The sequence below is a fragment of the Pseudonaja textilis genome, chromosome 1 (assembly GCF_049901715.1).
Source record: "Pseudonaja textilis isolate UNSWEBS1 chromosome 1, rPseTex1.2, whole genome shotgun sequence".
NCBI lineage: Eukaryota > Metazoa > Chordata > Lepidosauria > Squamata > Elapidae > Pseudonaja > Pseudonaja textilis.
This window is the reverse complement of record NC_141990.1, coordinates 331,401,269-331,420,805: the sequence shown is the minus strand read 5'-3', so window position 1 is coordinate 331,420,805 and position 19,537 is coordinate 331,401,269. Positions and strand designations below refer to the sequence as shown.

Here is a 19,537-nt window from a genome sequence, read left to right as displayed (position 1 = left end):
ACGGAAGTTATGTATTATATTAAGTGTTATAATTTTTAAGGGGAAAGATATAAAGGCGTCATACTCCAATCAGTGATTACAGGAGAAATTTTGTTTAATGAGAAAAGATAATAGACAGTTGAAACAGGACAAAGAATATAAGTACAATGATTTGAATTGAGATGAAATAAAATAAAATCAAGAAAGTTAAAAGAGGGGAGAAGCTATATAGAAAAGGTAGAATGGTAATAAGATATGGAATGGAATATAAAAATGAGCATGAACTTAAATTTGCGTCTGTACAAAGAAATGTAACGTGGGATCATGCTGCAAGATGTTTTATGTTTTTATGTTTTGTTTGTTTGTGTTTGTTTTTAAAAATTAATAAAATTTTCAAAAAAATAAAAATAAAAAAACGTGCCTGTTGCCAAGTGTCTGAATTTTGATCAAGTGACTGTGGGAAAGGCTGCAACAGTCGTAAGTGTGAAAAATGGCCATAAGTCACTTTTTTCAGTGCCATTGTAACTTCAAACAATAATTAATGGTTGTAAGCCAAGGGCTACCTATACTACAAAAGGCAGATGACATCCGCCTTCCTCGAGCCAACGAAATGTTGAAGCTGCATAATGTTTTTGTGAAACACGAAAATAGGCCATATATTCCAATCGTAGGGCTCCAGTGTGAAATCATGGCATGACTTCAGCAGTTCACTGGCTCAAGGAAAGAGAAGGCCTTCTGCCATGTTTAGTAATAGGCAGCCCATTCGTAAGTACCCACTGTCTGTAAATCAGACCAACTTAATCTGGGGATGATCAATCTTGCAAAATTCTGTTATTACAGCCAATCTCAATAAATTGGGTTTTTTGGGAAGGGACTGGGGGCGGTTGATTTCCTAATCTGGTCTACCTAGAAGGGTTGACAATTATAAAAGGAATACTGGTCTTTAAGTAAGTGTTTGGTGTGTCTTTGATATATATTTTTTAATCTGCAAATAAAGCACTACTTTTCTGGGAATTGTGTTCTTCACAGATCCATTTAAACTCTGTTAAATCCCTCTAAATACCTGCACATTGTGAGATCTTCTACTAAGTTCCAATAATTCAACAATTATGTACAATTATGAAATTGTCATATTAATCTAATGCCATAAACTTTATCTAGCAGGATCAATGTTCAGGGAAAGAATTATCTGGAAGGACATAAGTTTCTCTATCCTGCTTCAAGGTTTAAAACGCTCTTTAACAAAACAACTAACCCTCTCACCCTCCCCAGTTTTAACTAAATGGAAAATAAATATTCCCCAGTACAGGTGGTCTTCGTCTTATGACCACAATTGAGCACAAAATTTTTGCTGCTAAGAAAGGCAGGTGTTGAGTTTCACCCCATTTTATGACTTTTTGCCGCAAGCATCACTGCAATTAAGTGAATCATATAGTCATTAAATTTGGTTTCCTCCAATGATTTTGCTTGTCAGAAGCCAGTGAGGAAGGTCATCACATGACTCCAGGACAGTGCAACTGTCATAAATACATACCAGTTGCTAGGTGACAGAACTTTAATCATGTGACCAAGGGGATGCTACAATGCTCATAAGTGTGTAAAAAATGGTCATAAGTCACTTTTTTTACTACCGTTGTAATTTTGAACAGTCACTAAGTGAATGGTTATAAGTCAAGGACTACTGGTACAGTCAAGTTTTAAAAGATTTAATCAAATATTCTTGTTTTGTTTTGTGCATCAATTGGTCGATCAATAATATTCTCCATTTTTTTTCCTTCAGGGACACTAGCAGTATATCTTTGAGAAATAAAACTAACAATCTGGTAGCAAGTGATAGAAAAGGAACCTCTCTGCCTCAGCAATTTAAAAGATGCTCGTGGTCATCTACCAATACTGAGCAAGATAAACTATTAGCCTGTTTTGATCCTGTTAATCAGAACTTCTTTTTTAGAATGATTCAGGAAGGAGTCATACAATTAACTCATTTTTACAAATTCTGCCTCCACCCTCGGCTATTAATGGAATATAATTATTATTTATCTTTACCTAAAATTAATTGATTGGCTCGTTTCAAGTCATTTACTCCTGTTCACAAACATTCAACAACAACAACATTCGGATAGATAATGCTGTACTCTAACTTTAAAAATAAACAATTATGTCTTTTAACTCAAATTGGAATAATCAGCAGCTTGCCTTCAGAAGTTGTGGGTCCTCCATCACTGGAGGTTTTTAAGAAGAGACTGGAAAACCACTTGTCTAAAATGGTGTAGAGTCTCCTGCTGAGCAGGGGTTGGACTAGAAGACCTCAAAGGTCCCTTCCAATTCTGTTATTCTGTTAATAACAGCTGTATCAGAACTTGTTTGTATCAGAATCCAAAAAAAGCAGCCTATACATTATGAAACACTTCAATATAAATTATAGACCTAGGCTGCTTGTCTAATTTTTATCTGTATTGTGAACCACTTTGAGCTATAAGAAATAAAAATGCTACAGAAGTAAATAAATGTGTGTGTATGAGTCAGATGGCACAATTTACCTTGAATCTGCTGTTGCCGCATTCAGGCAGGAGATTCTTGCAGTTTTTGTGAACATTTACTGCACAATCTGAAGAGGAAAGAAAAAGAAAATTGGGATCATTTTTCATATATGTTCACTGATACTCATATGTGATTACCCTAAGGTCAACAGTATCTTTAAAAGATTATAGAATGATAGTCCTACAGGAAAAACACCAATATGGCACATGCAAACCAATAGGATGCTTCCATGGGCTGCACTTACAGATATGCATGTTAAAATGTGTTGCAAATCCTCAGACATCTTTTCCCATAGTCATTTTTTAGGATCAGGTAACCATTCAATCCCAAATGAAGATATAGCTTGCTTTAAAGAGTTACACCTGTCACAGGAACACCCTGTGTGCCCAAATGACCTTTGTTCCTTTGCACAGCCCTATTAAAGAGTACACCATCAAAGTTGACACCAGCCAGAGAGTAGAAAAACTCAAAGTAGTAGTGCAAGATCGGAAGAGGTGGAGAGACCAGGCCCATAGAATTGCCAAGAGTCAGGCACGACTGAATGGATAACATCATCCCCATCATTAAAGAGTAACTAGTCAGGAAAGCTCATCTCCCTCCAACCAATTAGCCCAAACCCTCCTTCAATACATATACACCGCTTAGAGAGGGCTATAAAAGACTTATATAAAGCAGTATATAAGTCTTAAATTCTATTGCTATACTACACTGTAAGGCGATCAGCAGAATTCTTTTAACACACATTCTTACCTATTGAAGTATTCTTCTAAACACATGAAACTGTTCTAGACTGGATCCAGACCATGGGTCCTTCCAACTCATTCCCACTAATTGTAGTTCGCCGCTAATCTAAGTCAAGCAATTTATTTGGAAATACCAGAGTTTAAAACTAGGATCTCCTCCATGTAAAATTGGTGCTTCACCAGTACTCAAAACGTGTCTTTTCAAACTTCTATAAGGGGCTGGAATTATCACAAAATGCTGTTGGTTGTTGTAGCATGATGTCAAGTGAGCTCTCTCCCCTAGTTTTCATGCTGAACAAGGAGCAGCAAGGAGCAGCAGTAGAAGCGGCGGGAGTGGGGTTGGCAAGACTGCAAAAGGCCACCTGAAATAGTTTATGCATTGTCTGAACAATATTACACCCCGATACTAACTCTGCTGTCACTGGCAATTGAATACCCAGTCTGCAGGGCAGATAAATAAAAGGACTTTTCCAGACCACAGATTGACAAATTTTGAAGCAAAGTTCCTAACCTCGATGTTCAAGACCAATCCATATAGAACTAGAATGATCCAGATACACACATATCCTGTTAGGAACCACTGCCTTTAACACAGCTAAAGTTGGTTTTTGCTTCTCTGGATTTGCTCAGTTGCCAAACGCTGGCCGAATACCGCCCTCTCCTGCAATAGACGTCAAGTTCGGAGGCTACAGTTTCCAAGACAAATTGAACCAGATTACATAATTCACACAAGATACAGCCCCGTAAACGGCAGCCCTTTCACACTCCAGAAACCGCACACCGTGTCCTTGCAACAAACAGGCTGAACTGGCTAAGAAGTGAACAACTTAAGACTCAGCTTTGTTAGCAGAATTGTTTGGGCCGCAGCACCAGGAAGCAAAGATTTCTGCTAAACTCAAGAGCGTCCCCTACTCCGGAGCTATTTGAATAGAGGGAAAATGTACAGCACCTGATTTTTTTTTTTTTTTAAAAAAAAAACCTTATCTGGCTGAGATCATCATTTTTGTGCAAGCATAAGAGAAAATTAAAAGCTGCTTCTGAGTGATTTCTGCTTGGAGGAAAATTTTCCTTGCCCCCAAGACGTTAAGCAACTAGACATTTACACACCTGGAAGCAATGTAAGCAAAAGCACCTGGTTACAGCCATGGAAAAAGTCTTCATTCCTCCCCACCATGAACTATCAATATGTAAAGCTGCTGTTCCACCCCTTAGTTCAATAATGACAGCACTTATTAGGTGACACTGCACCGCCTGCTGAAGGAAATACCAGAATTTGCCCGGAATGGACTCTGTGGACACCACCTTTCTTACACTTCCTTTAAATCCTTTCACAAAAATAGTCATTTTATGTTGCCTTCTCTTTGGGCTGAAATCCAACTTTATCACATATCACTTAAACAGGTAGTCCTCGACTTACCACAGTTTGTTTAGTGACTGTTCAGAATTGCAACATCCCTGAAAAAAGTGACTTGTGACCATTTGTCACAGTTACGATAAGATAGATTGTAAAATGGGACAAAATTGACTTAACAAATCTCTCACTTGACAACAGAAAAGTTGGGCTCAATTGTGGCCATATATTGGGGACTGCCTGTATTCTTCCTCGTCCTCTGCCCCTCATCGAAACCCTTTGAGATCCGTATCTGACCGTTCACTTCTACTGTGCTACAGCGCTGAGCACACAGGTGAGATCCTGTAAAGAGCTGAAGCGGCAACAGAAAGACCGAATGGCAGCTGAAGCACAACCTCTCAAGGCCTGCCAGGCAACCTAAGTCTTCAAATGTCTCCCAGAGTAGAGGTCCGTCAACTTCTCTTCCCAATAACTTCTCCTTCAGCTTCTACTTCTGACCCAGACAGCCAGGAAAATGACTTGAAAGAAGTACAGAACGAGACACCAGGAACAAAAATAACTAGAGTGACCTCCCCTGAAAGGTATTTGAAGTATCTAGGAAGTGGAAATGCTGAAAAGCAGAAACCAACCGGTCTTGTCTCAAAGCTCTGTTCTGCCTGCCTCCTGAATTGTTTCAAAGGGAAATTTGCACAGCAGCCACGGGGATTCTGAAACCAAAGTCCCAACATTTGTGATAATTTTCCAGCTCCTGCAGCACTGAAGGCGGGGACTTTATCATACATGTCAAAACAGCTTGACCAAAAAAAACCCCCAAACAAACTCACACCTGAAATTTGTCCCTTGGGTTTATTCCAGTCCACAAGAAAAGCCTCTGAAAGCCTATTGCTAGGGTTTATAATTTCAGATGTGGTGTATTGAAATGAATGCAGGTAATCCTTGATTTATAACCATTCATTTAGCGACTGTTCAAAGCTACAACGGCACTGAAAAAAGTGACTTGTGACCGTTTTTCACATTTACAACCATTGCAGCATCTGCATGGTCACGTGTTCAAAATTCGATCACTTGGCAACTGTTTCATATTTACGACAACTGCAGTGTGTGTATGGAGGGGGTGTCAGGTGATCATTTTGCAATCTTCTGACAAGCAAAATTAATGGGGAAGTCAGAATCACCTAACAATTGTGTTACTAACTTAACAGCTCCAGTGATTCATTTAACAACTGTTTTTAAAAAACAGGTTATTGGGACCAAAATATATTTAAGGATCTCTCTCTTTGTCAGCAGAAGCTAGAAAAAAACCAAATTAAGATCTCTAAAGGGACACATATTTATATCTCATAAAGAGTACCCCCATAACTATGCAGCATTTTAAAAACACTTATCATACTACATCCACCCAACCTTCCTTAATCAAGGATTAAGGAAATAAGCATGTACACATTCACTTTGTTTAGCATTATGTTTGTTTAGCCTTATGTTCAAAGGATAATTGTTCTTTTAATATAACAGAATTATAATTGAGAATTTGTTTTGGGCTCATGAAGAAACAAAATCAGATGTAACACTTTTTTTGTGAGGGGCTGCCACAGAGAGGAAGGGGTCAATCTATTTTCTAAAGCGCCTGTAGGCCAGACAAGAAACAATAGATGGAAACTGAACAAGGAGGAAATAAGGAGAAACTTTCTGTAAGTGAGAACAATCAACTAAGCTTGCCCTCGGAAGTTGTGGGAGCATCATCACTTGAGACTTTCAAGAGGAGATTGGACTGCCATTTGTCAGAAATGGTGTAGGATCTCCCGCTTGGGCGGGGGGTGGGGGGATGGGGGTGGACTACAAGGTCCCTTCCAACTCTGATTATCTGTTAATTTTTTTAAAGGACAGAAAATTCTTGGTTTCTTTAGCTGGTCCTGCTAACAGCAAGTCAAAGCTGTCTTTGAAAAATTTTATGATTTATCAGAAAATAAAATACAAAGGAAAATAAAAAATTGGGAAAACTGAGGGAGAAAAAAAGGAAAGAAGAAAAAATGTGGAGTAGAGGGGGAAAAAACAAGAAAAAAGCATTGACTTCTGACTCTTTAGAACAGTAGAAGATAATAACATTACCTTCAAATTTTACTTTTATACAGTGATATATATACTAGCCATTTCTACAACAACAAACATCTCATCAGCAAAACCAAAATCAAAGTTTCATATCTTTTTCATCCCAAGCACAAAATCCAGAAGCAATTTCCAAAGCAACAAGCCACAGAACTGAACCTGCAGCAAACCCTAGCCTACTTCCTCAAACTTTAACAACTGCTTATCTTACCTTTATGTATGAGCTGGACCCATACACTAACACAAAATCACTCTGTTAGAAACGTAACAGCATTGCAACATATCACAACCTCTTTTAAATGAAGGTTAAAAACAATATATTCAACTTTTGGTGGTGTTAAAAAAAAAGGAGGAGGGGGACTTATAACCAATTATTGCAGCATCCCAACAGTCACACAATCAAAATTTGGATGCTGGCAAACCACCATGTTCTTACTATGATTGCAGTGTCCAAGGTCATGTAATCACCACTTGCAATCTTTCCAGTTAGCTTCTGACAAGCAAAGTCAAGGGTGGAAGCCAGATTCACTTAATAACTTTGTGATTCCACTTAACAACCATGGCAAAAGAGATCATAAAATCTGGGGGTGGGGGGGGGGGAGAGAGAGAAAAGGTTTCCCATTCACTTAATCACAGCCTTGCTTAGCAATGGAAATTCTGGTCTAAATTGTAGCCATAAGTTAAGGACTCCCTGTAGTACATTTTTTTCTTTTTCTTTTTAATCCTTGTAACCTGCCCAGCATTATTGACAAATGGGCAGCTCTAGAAATTTAGATGGTAAATAAATGATAAATAGAACCAGATCTCAAAGTTCAACCTGGCTATTAGGTGCAGTCTCTTTTTTTCAGCCACCTTACACTCACCTCCTCTCTAAACACAAATTATTTTGTAGACGGAGGACAATGCAGGAGAAAGAATCCTTAAAAAGCTTTCAATCTGAGAAATATCAAGCACCAGACTCATCAAACAGAAAGACTTTTAGATATCTCTTTCCTATTTCACCTGACATGCAGTAATCCTGGTTATTTGAGTGGGATGGTAAGGTGAGACATGGATCCTTCTAATTTGACTGTTTGCATGTTTGCATAGCCTTTCTTTCTCAACCTTCTTAAAGAGCAGCCTCGGGCTCTTTACACAAGCATGTTTTGGGGGGGGGGTTGAGAGAGAGAGATTTTCTACACAGGCTTTCCCTGGTATCTATCTCATTCCTGTTGTATAAACACTGGGAGGGCATGTTTATAAAGTGAGATTAACAGGCATGAAAGCTTCTCGGCCTGAAAGGCATGCTGGGGGAAAAACAGGGTGTGCCAGGGCAAATGTCTCCATTTCCAGGTGAACCAAAAGTTAAAGCTCAAATACTGGTCTAGTTGTGGCACAGCTTCCTATGCAAAGTTTGTGGCTGAATGAGTCACAGGTAACTGGATTTCAATGTTCTGACCCCAGTGCATAACAGCTCATCTAATCTTACAGGATGCCTGACAGCAGAAGGGGAAAACTCTATTATTATTTTTCAATATATTTATATCTGAGAGCTCCAGACAGCTTACATTAGGATCTCTTTTCATACCTCAGCAAACCTATTATAACATTCTGAAAGAATGACCCGAGTCACCAAAAGTGACAATAGATGAAGTTGGATGTGAACCCACACTTCTCCAAATCCTAACCCAGCATTTTTGATCACCATATCACATTGGCTTGGAAAATCAACTTGCTGCTGGGCACCCCTCCATAACAAACTCTTAAACCTATCTTAACAAATAAGGCCCAGGGACAATTTTCAAAATATCTCCCTCCATACCAACTCAATATTCCTGTTTTAACACCTTATCATTGCCTACATACGAAAAGCTTCCCAGATATCTCAGAAAAGTTATCCTTAAGCTGCCCCATAAGACTCACGTTGCAAATAAACCCACAACAAATTACAGTGTCACAAAATAATAAATCTTATGCCCAATGCTAAATTAGTCCTGTCTGTCTGTCTCTCTCTCCCCCCCTCTCTAATTGATTCTTGCTCAAGGCAATTACATGGTAATGCAGGTAATCATTTCACTATTTCTCTTTGGGAGAACCTTTCAGCAATTTACCTTTTGTACTAAACACCTTAGCTGGGTTAGGACCTTATTTAATTAGATACCACAGTTTAGTTCCAGCAGCTGACAGGCAATGGAAGCTCACAGTCATCAACAGTAATCCTGATTCAAATAATGCTTTCCATTAAACTCAACTGAAGGAAGGACAAATTAGAGACAGTTATAATCAAGAGATAGCATGCAGTACTCTGTAACACAGCTCAGGATCCAAACATAGCATGCAATCACCACTATAACTTAAGCCTTGTCCAAGAAGATCATAGTTTAAAGTACTTAGCATGAGTTTCTCTCCATCTCTGGAAGAACACTGTCCACAAGAATGCAGTTTGACATCAAAACTACTTAAAATGCATAAATTCTCCTTTTGTTGACTCCTGAAGCACATTTAGAACTTATACATAGAAAAGGGTACACCATTCACAAAATAGGACCATTTTGTGAAAAACCAAATATTTTCCACAACCTACACTGTACTAATGTGCTGCTGCCTTGAACTGAAAACTGAAAACAGACAGTTTGCTTTTTCACCCAAGTTGTTAATTTCACCCAGAGAACTGAAGAAAACAGGAAGCAGGATCCTAAGCAAGGGAAGAGAGAAATGTTTGTTGTAAAATGTTGCTGAGATAGATTCCATGTTTTCCCAAATCTTGTGAAAATATCATGCCTGTTCTGAATGATGCACTATTCCTTTCCCCAACAGGTCAGGAGAAGCATTCATTCATACACAGACATGCTCTCTAGTATTAGTAAAAGGTAGGTCATATACACTGCCCCTGTATCCAGGTAATATTTAGCAGAATAATAATTCAGATATACTGAGCAGTTACTCGGTGCAACTACTGCACAATGGAATTCCAGTGGAAGAAATGTCATGATTAAATTTCTTTAAGGTGCCAAAGCCTGAAGAAAACCTTCAGGAATGTAGCATTCTGGTTGCAGGATTTTTTAAAAAAATTCCATTCTATTTCCTTTCTTACTCTCATAAACTAAGTCAAGGAATCATAAACTATCATTGCTTATGACCTCACATTTCTCTCTCTTCTGTTCTTTACAGGCTGACTTCCTGCAGCTTTCGGACTATTGCTATTCCATATCCACATATAATTCAAGTTCCAAAGATCTATCCCTATAACCAAAAGATCAATCAATCATACCTATTACTTCATGAAATTGGCAACCAGACAAGTCAATCACCCAAAAGGGAAAGGTGTTACTAAAGAACTGCTGCTATGAGACATTGTACCTGCATATCTGCTGTATCAAAGGAATCCCACAGGTCTTTCATTTTAGCAATCCAAATATTTCTGTTTAATATTGGCCTTGATTTTGCCATATGAGAGGGGTTGGCTTTTTTGGAGGGGAAACAGCAATAGGGATTCATTTTTCTGGCTTCTCAAGTTACAAAAAGGAATCACTGAAGATCTGGCTTAGTCTTTTCTCAGAAAACCTGAATGGAGTTTGAATCTTTCCACCATTGCTGCAGAATATCAGAGGACAGATTAGATGACTTCCCCATTGTGAGAGAAATAGATTGAAGAATACAAGGAAAAACATGGCAGCAAGATTTATTTACTTGTAATACACTTAACTTTTATCCCAGAATTAAAATAACACGTTTTTCCACAGTAATTTTAGCAGCTGCAGTTGCAACTGGGTCTTCATATACAAGTGGTCCTAAGCTATGACAATTGAGCCCAAAATTTCTGTTGCTGACATTTGTTAAGCAAGCCTTGTTCCATTTTACCTTTCTTGCCACAGTTGTTAAGTGAACCATTGCAGTTGTTAAGTTAGTAACATGGTGGTTAAGTGAATCTGAATCTACCACTGACTTTGCTTGTCAGGAGGTCTCAAAATGATTGCATGGGCCGGGGACAGTGCAACTGTCATAAATACATGCCAGCTGCTAAGCATCTGAATTTTGATCACATGATCATGGGGATGCTGCAATGGTTGTGTGAAAAATTGTCATAAGTCAGTTTTTTCAGTGCTGTTGCCGCTAATGAAAGACTACTGTACTGCTATATGCTCTTCCCCTTCCTGCCATTTTTCTACCCTCACTTCAACTAAGGGATTTGTATCTTTAAGACCTTGATGTACATCAACTGATATCAAGACTTCCAAAAGATATACACGTGCCATCTTGTTCTTATGGCAGAGTCTAACAGGAAGCAGCTGTTAAACTTGCTGTATATGTTTAAGTTCCAAGAGCTTCTACTGAATGAGTAGGGAAAGGGGAGAGGCTAGGCAAACATATTTTTGCACGTCTACCAGTGGAACTTGCAACAGGAAAGCCTTTCCTTCTCTTGTACCAAAGGTACTTTTCCAAAAAGGCAACTGGATTTTCTTGGTATTTTCCCTTGGAAACATTTTGCTTCTCATCCAAGAAGCTTTTTGGCTGAGAAACAAAACGTTTTCAAGGGGGAAAAATCAAGCAAGTCCAGTTGTCTCTTGGAAAAACAACTTTTGGGCAACCATGACTTGGATGATTGAGAATCTCCGTAGACATATTTCCCTCTCTTAATAGAACCCAAGAGAACTACAAGCAAGCTATCTGCTCAGAGGATTATAAGAGTTTGTAGTGCTTATTCCTGCTTTTCCTTTCTACATAGTTTTCAGATATGATTACCATAAGGAAATCAGAAAGCCTGTTTTCAAAGTTATGATGACGGGGAAATATCTTGAGGTATTCAGGTGTTAGTGAATATGCTTACTGCAAAAAAGTATGAACCCAATTACCATTGGTTTTGTATATACATACAGTAATAGTACAGCTGCAGACTAAAGGTCTTTGGCAACACAACCATGGATGTTCTGGCTATGGGTATTTGTGTACCTTTTGAATATTTTCTCAGTGGGTTGTTTTCATCTCCTCCCAGGTTGAAAATGTATTCAATCTGTTCAGCTTTGCACTACTGTAGCAGCTACCTATCCACTAACACCTATCATTCAATTTAACTGCAGGATAGAATTGCTGGGCCAATCAACCAATAGCAGCACCACCTTTCCTTTTCAGTTTATTATTACTGTGACAATTTTAATACTTCCCTTCTGCCAAAACCTTCATGGCAATATATGAGCAATCCAAACTGAATATTTAAATAATTGTAATAAAACATTTAGAAAGCCACTAAATATAAGAAGCTATTAAAAATGGTAGTCAATAAAATCTTGAAAGGGGATTATTTAGTGTTGGCCAGAAATAGCTACCAGAAATAACACTGCCATCAACACTGAGAAGGCAAGCTCCTATAGCGCAAGCCCCATTCCTTTCTTGCACTGAAGAGCACCACACTTCAACACTGTGCATGTATGTGTGTGTGTGTGTGTGTGTGTGTGTGTGTGTGTGTGTATATATATATATATATATATATATATATATATATATATATATACACACACACACACCACACACACATATATATATATTCCATTCTATTGGTACAGTTCCCTTTTTCTAAGATCCCAAATCTATAGTGATTTCTTTTCCATTCTATTCAGTCATAGAATGAAGGAATTTTTCAATAGACTTTAAAAATAGCTCATGCTATGACCTTTTCATTGATAAGGGGGAAAATACTCTGCTGGTGCTTTGGGATTTTCTTGTACAAGGCTCATACAACAACCGGTAATTTACATCTATTTTAAAACACTACTGCACAATCCCATTTGTTGTTTAACTGGAGATGCAAGATGACTGAATATGACAATTCTCTTAAAATATAGTACATAGAACTTCCCTATGCTGAATCAGACTATTGAATCCCACTGTCATTCCAACTATACTGACTCTCTGGGAAGTAAGAGCCATCCTACCTAATTACACAAGTCAGATAATGAATTGAATAGCCTTAAATTGTTAGGATTGGATCAGTATCTTCTCACAGTGACACTCAGAGAAGAACATTTCATTTTTTAAAACCCCAAGACCTTTTCAAGTATGCTGCTGTCCTATCTTGGAAAAAGTACTCCATCACTTAACATATATAAAGCAGAGGTCCCCAAACTTGGCCACTTTAAAACTAGTAGACTTCAACTCCCAGAATTCTCCAGCCAGCTATGCTATGCTGGCTGGAGAATTCTGGGATTTAAAGTCCACAAGTCTTAAAAGTTGTTAAGTTTGGGTACTCCTGATATAAAGGCATTTTATATCAAATCAAGATTGCCCATCCATTGGGCCAATTTGTCTCTGATGCTGCAACAGGAAGGGATTCTCCTGATTCCTTTAGTAATTTTCACACCAGATATTCTCTTTTAAAACGGAAATGTTAATTTACTTGCAAAAACCATGGGCTCTTGGTTTATAGTCTACTTGTTGTGGCTCAAGGCAATTGTTTTTAAAGAGGTCCAGCAACCAATTGCACAAAGTCTTCCGAATGACAACCTGCTTTATATTCCTCTAGCACATCATACGTGCACGCAACCTTTTTTCTCAAGTCAAAACGGAGATACACACATGAAGCAGTGTCAGGTTCCCAAGGTCTCCGCGAGAAGCCTCCCTTCACCCAGTACAAAGAGGTGAGTGGGGTTAAGGGTGGCTCATACTGACCTCTGACATCATCAAACGACACCTCGCCTCCTCTTTGGGGCCAGCCTACCCTGTAGGATTGTTGTCCTCGGCGGCAGATGTTGAAAGTCCTCCTCCTATTTCCCCCAAGAGGCCCGGCTCGGCTTCGCCTCCTCACTGAGGCGCTTCCTCTTTGGCCCCGCCCCCCCAGAGAATCAGCTAGACATATCGCGAGACCTGTTTAAAGCCCGCGAGATTCCAATTCTCCACACAACTCCAGTCATACCCTTCGACCCAGGCCTTCAAGGGGAGAGAGAAGGCGGTGAGGTTGTTGCTGGGATGAAACAAGAAGAGGAGCCTTACAGGACATCTCGGGCGGCGTGAGAAAACCAAATCCCGCGATATAAAAAAGGTAGAAAGTTACCTGCTGGCTCCGCCTCCGCCTAAAAGATCTCGCGAGATTTCGAGCGAGGCTTTCTAAAACTAGGCTTTTTAAACTCCCCGCCTTCTGGCTGAACTCCCAGCCCCGCCCCTTCAGGCGAACTCCAAAAATAAAAGGGGTCAACTGCAAGATATCGCGAGATACCGATTCCCTACGCTTCTCGCCCAAAAACTGGTTGCCTTGGTAACCGCGTCTCTCTAATCTTGGAGGGGGTTGTCTCTCTTGTGGTTAAGATAATACATTTTTTATCGGTGTAATTTATCATTAAAGGTTAAACATTTAATTTAAGGAGTTTAAGTATCCACCAGTCATTAGGTTTTTTTTTATGTCGGGCACCCTTGGAAGAAGAAAGCTATTTTTCCATGGCTTTTTTTTTTTTTTTTTGGTAGCGGAGATAACGAAATAAAATGTACATATGGTTTAATTTCTCCTTTCAGATCTTTTTTTTTAGCCTTCCAGTTTCCATCACATGAGATTTTCGGGGAGCAAAGCATGATACCCAACTTCTCCAAGAGGGACAGGGAAAGAGCTTAAAGGCTTTGTGGGGATCTGATGAGAACCTTTAAGGAAATTTAAAGTAATACAAGGAGTAGTACTATAAAATATAAAACAAGTTATGCGTAAGAGTATAGATGTAAAATTGCTGATTTTGGGCTGCATAACTAACTATTTACTTTGTCTAACTGAAGATGATAATATACATGTCTATAATAGAACACAATTTCTATCAAAACTTGATCATCTTTAAAATGACTTAGTTGATTCTGTTGCTTCATGTAATTGAGGCAATTATACTATTGCAATTGCAGTATGCTGGTCTAATTCACTAAGAGACTACTGCCTTGTTACCATATTAATCATCTATTATTTTTATTAATCATAGTTAATGATATTGCTGTCTGATTTTCATGCAGGAAGTATTTCTCAAGATCGGATTTGAATGCAATTTTACATGTAATTATTATCTTTTAACTTTCTTGCCTACATTATTTGTAGCCTAAACAGAGAACAAAACAAAATTAAAAGGAAATACTATGGTACATTATTGTAGCTGACTAGAACATTATTTAAAATAAATTCAAAAAGTTTTACTAGTTATGTGTGTGTGTGTGTGTGTGTGTGTGTGTGTGTGTGTGTGTGTGTGTATATATATATATATATATATATATATATATATATATATATATATATATATATGTTTTACATAATATAATTATATAATTATATATATATAATTGTTATGTATATATATAGTGTATGTATACACTCTTCTAATTAAATTGAACCAACTAGCAGTACCTGAACACACTTGTAAGTGGTTCATAAGCTTTCTAACATAACAGACAGGAAGCAGCAGGTGAAGCTAGGCAGAATCACATCCAATACCTGAACAATCAGCACAGGGCCTCCCCCAAGGCTGTGTGCTATCTCCACTTCTCTTCTCCCTATATACCAGTGACTGCATCTCAAACGATCCATCTATTAAAATACTGAAGTTTGCTGATGACACAACAGTGATTGGTCTCATTCGAGACAATGATGAATTTGCATACAGACAGGTTATACAACTTGCCTCATGGTGTAACCAGAACAATCTGGAACTGAACACATTCAAAACGGTAGAAATGGTGGTAGACTTTAGAAGAAACCCTCCCATACTACCACCTCTTGCAATGCTAGACAACACAGTATCAACAGTAGAGACCTTCAAATTTCTAGGTTCTACTATATCACATGACCTAAAATGGGCACCTAACATCAAAAACATCATCAAAAAAGCACAACAAAGAATGTTCTTTCTGCGCCAACTCAGAAAGCTCAAACTGCCCAAGGAGCTGCTGATCCAGTTCTACAGAGGAATTATTGAGTCTATCATCTGCACCTCTATAATTGGTTTAGTTCTGCAGCCCAACAGGACAGACACAGACGTGAGAGCAGGGGTGGGATACTACAGGTTAACTACCGATTTAGGAGCTTCCCTGGCCACTGTATGCCTGTAAATCATCATTAGCATGTCATTAGCACGCTTCAGCCCCAAGAAGCAGCCTTTGAAACAGCCCTCTTTTCTTGTTTTTTTAACTGCAGCTGTGCCTTGTTCGGCAGCTGAAGTTGAAAAATCAGGAAATAAAGATCAAGTAAGAGCCCGAGTGGGCAGGTGGGCAAAAACATCAGCAGACATAGAACCGGTTCTATGTCTGCTGCTCTTCAGAGCTACTGGTTCTAAAGAGGAGGACAGAACCGGTAGAAATCCACCCCTGCTTCAGAGGATAATTAAGACTGCAGAAAAAACAATTACAACCCACCTGCCTTCAACTGAGGACCTGTATACTGCACGTGTCAAAAAGAGGGCTGTGAAAATATTTACAGACCCCTCACATCCCGGACATAAACTGTTTCAACTCCTTCCCTCAAAACAAAGCTATAAAGCACTGCACACCAGAACAACTAGACACAAGGACAGTTTTTTCCCCAAAGCCATCACCCTGCTAAACAAATAATTCCCTCAACACTGTTCAACTATTTACAAAGTGTACACTACTATTACTGTTAATCTTCTCATCACTCCTTATCACCCATCCCTCCCACTTGTGATTGTAGGACTGTAACTTTGTTGCTTGTATCCTTACAATTTATATTGACTGTTTCCTAGTATGATTTGATTGTTGGTTGTACCCTATGACTATCATTAAGTGTTGTACGTTATGATTCTTGATTCTTAACAAATGTACCTTTTCTTTATGTATACTGAGAGTATTTACACCAAGACAAATTCCTTGTGTATCCAATGACACTTGGTCAATAAAGCTATTCTATTCTATTCTATTCTATTCTATTCTATTCTATTCTATTCTATTCTATTCTATTCCATTCTATTCTATTCTATTCTATTTTGTCTGCAGTAGAATTGTATTTAAAGGGCCAGTGATTATTTGTCAATGATAACCAATCATTCAGGAAATGTTCAGTGGTACCCCACAGTTAAAATTGAAGCATAGTTTATAAATAGAAAAGGCATTTAGCACAGTATATCAAAATTTAGTCAACAGGCTAAAAAGTTAGTGAATATAGTACAATTTTTCCTGCAAGTGAATAAAGCATATGCATGCACATAACCAAAAAAGTGTACTAAATATTAAAAATGCTTTCAGTACAGAGCAATGTCAGACTAGGAAGAGGCCACTTTAAGTACAAATAGTCCTTGACTTACAACAGTTCATTTAGTGACCGTTCAAAGTTACAATGGCACTGAAAAAAATGATTTATGACTGTTTTTCACAGTTACAACCTTTGAAGCATCCCCATGATCATATGATCAAAATTTAGATGCTTGGCAACTGGCTCATACTCATGACTGTTGCAGAGTCCCAGGGTCATGTGATCCCCTTTTGCGACCTGATAAGCAAAGTCAACCAGGTAACCAGATTCACTTCACATCCAGGTAACTAACTTATCAACTGCAGTGATTCATTTAACAGTGGTGGCAAGCCAGATCATAAAATGGGGCAAAACTCACTTAACAAATGCCTCACTTAACAACATAAATGGTTGTCATATGTCAGGGACTACCTGTACAGAGATTGGATGACATCTGAGATAGTCAGTGGGGGAGGAAGAAAGCAGAACTCATGAACTCTTTTAGTAGAGAATGTAAAGCCAAGCTACCTAGGAGATAAGAGTCTCACACTGTGAACCAGGAGGGAATTACTCACTCAGGCATTGTAGCCCTGTTTTGTTCAGCAAGATTTTGCCACAGAGAGAGCAACAGGTACCATTAGAGAAGGCACCTAGTGCTAGTTCATGCCCATGCAGTGCCTGTGTTCGTTCCTTTGCCTCCACAGCCTCCTTCTCCCGATCTTTATTCTTACCCTAAGAGAACAGAAAGTACCATAATGTCAAGATTTTTTACAACTAAATACCATCAAAAGTCCATTCACAATATATTCCTTTCCAATTCAGTTTTTGGAATACCATTTTGGTTCCTTTAGAATATTTGTATTTTTTCCTTTGATCTCTCTAGGGCCACAGCAGGGAGATTTTTCTATGCTTTTTATTTGATCGTTCTAATGCAAGTTAGGGGATTGAATCTGAGACATTCTGTAAAGAAAATATGTGCTCTATCTTTGAGACATAATTCCTGTTTAATTCTTCTTTCTCATTACATCTTCATTATAAACTTCTGATATAAAACTGCATATTTCATTGTGTCGAGTAGTTTATATACAGCCCTCTCACCTTCTCCTTCTGCCATGAGCCAGTAACACGGTTGCGCAAATTGCTCAGCCGGCGCTTCACCTTGGTGCCCTTTTCAGTTTTGTCATTCCTTGGACTCTCTTCACACCTGTTGAAGGTAAGTAGGGAAGGATGAAAAGAAGGAAATAAAGACATTTAACTACAGGGAATCTGTTTTAGATGATTTAATTTCTATGTCTTCCATTCAAAAAGCTTCCAAAATAGTTATCAGAATATAAATATGCTATATTTTAACCAATAGAAATGACAAGCAGGGAAAACCAAATTAATAAATAAGGAGTGTTAAATATCTCATCCAGTATAAAACTAACACATGTTTAAAAAAGACCTTATAAAATAAGTCTTTACTTGGTGCCAAAAACTACAGGTAGTCCTCGACTGACGGCCACAATTGAGCCCAAACTTTCTGTTGTTAAGTGAGACATTTGTTAAATGAATTTTGCTGTACTTTACAATCTTTCTTGCCACAATTGTTAAGTGAATCACTGCAGTTGATAAGTTAGCAACCTTGTTGTTAAGTGACTCTGCCTTCCCCACTGACTTTGCTTGTCAGAAAGTCACAAAAGGTGATCCCTGACCTTGGGACATACAATAGCAATGGTCATAAATATGAACCAGTTTGCCAAGCAGCTGAATTTTGATCACGTGATCATGGGGATGCTTCAGATGTCGTAACTGTGAAAAAGGGTCATAAGACACATTTTTCAGTGCTGTTGTAACTTTGAATGGTCACTAAATAAAATGTTGTAAGTTGAGGGCTACCTGTATAAAGTAAGCAACCAGCAGAGCTGCAGAACTCTATCCTGAGCCTGATATATCCCACCTTTATTGTGTTTATAAATAACCCAAGGTGGTGAGCATATGAGGCACTGCTTCCTCCTGCCTCACAACAAACCTATGAGGTGGATTGGGTCGAGAGAGAGTAGCTGGCCCAAAGTTATCCGACTGGCTTTCATGGCTAAGGTGAGACTAGAACTCATAGTCTCCTGATTTCTATTTCAGCACTTTAACCGCTATACAATCTTCTTAACCCTACACCAAAGAAATGCAAAGATACAGAACTGATGCCATATTTCCATAAGCACTATCATTGTACAAATAATCCTCGATTTATGATTGGTTGTTTAAACACCATTTGAAATTGCAACAGACCTCCCCAGAGCTACGTACAACCTGTTTTTGAAGTTATGATGGCTGCAACCTCTCCCATATGGTCGTGTAATTGCATTTGGGGAACTTGGCAACCAGCTAACCTTTATGACTATTTGCAATGCCCTGTGGTCATGTGACCCTGTTTTACAACATTTTGTTGGTTTCTGACATTTACTTCCGATTTTCAGAAAACACCCATTAAAAAAAATGGATTCACTTGATGACTGCATTGTTGGCATAATAATCGCCACAAAAACTGTCAAAAAATGGGTCTGATCACATGATATGCCTTGATTTATGACCACAATGCCTTATGATCATAATTCCAGGCTCAATTACAGTTGTAAGTCAAGGACTACCCGTATAGTCAACACT

General features: G+C 38.5%; 1 protein-coding gene and 1 long non-coding RNA gene across 3 annotated transcripts in view; one reads left to right on the top strand and one right to left on the bottom strand.

Moving 5' to 3' along the window:
- ARHGEF18 (Rho/Rac guanine nucleotide exchange factor 18) overlaps positions 1–19,537 on the bottom strand; it is a 70,542-nt gene that overhangs the window by 34,281 nt on the left and 16,724 nt on the right. For both annotated transcript variants that reach the window (XM_026698856.2, XM_087922845.1), the window contains exons 9-11: positions 17,993–18,098; positions 17,470–17,626; positions 2,520–2,587 (exon numbers count right to left, since the gene is read on the bottom strand). In XM_026698856.2, coding sequence (XP_026554641.2) covers positions 2,520–2,587; positions 17,470–17,626; positions 17,993–18,098 — 331 coding nt within the window. The remainder of the gene's footprint in view (positions 1–2,519; positions 2,588–17,469; positions 17,627–17,992; positions 18,099–19,537) is intronic.
- On the top strand, positions 7,535–10,368 carry LOC148128418 (uncharacterized). Its single transcript, XR_015741335.1, has 3 exons — positions 7,535–7,760; positions 9,514–9,566; positions 9,868–10,368. It is a non-coding gene; the product is annotated as an uncharacterized LOC148128418 (long non-coding RNA).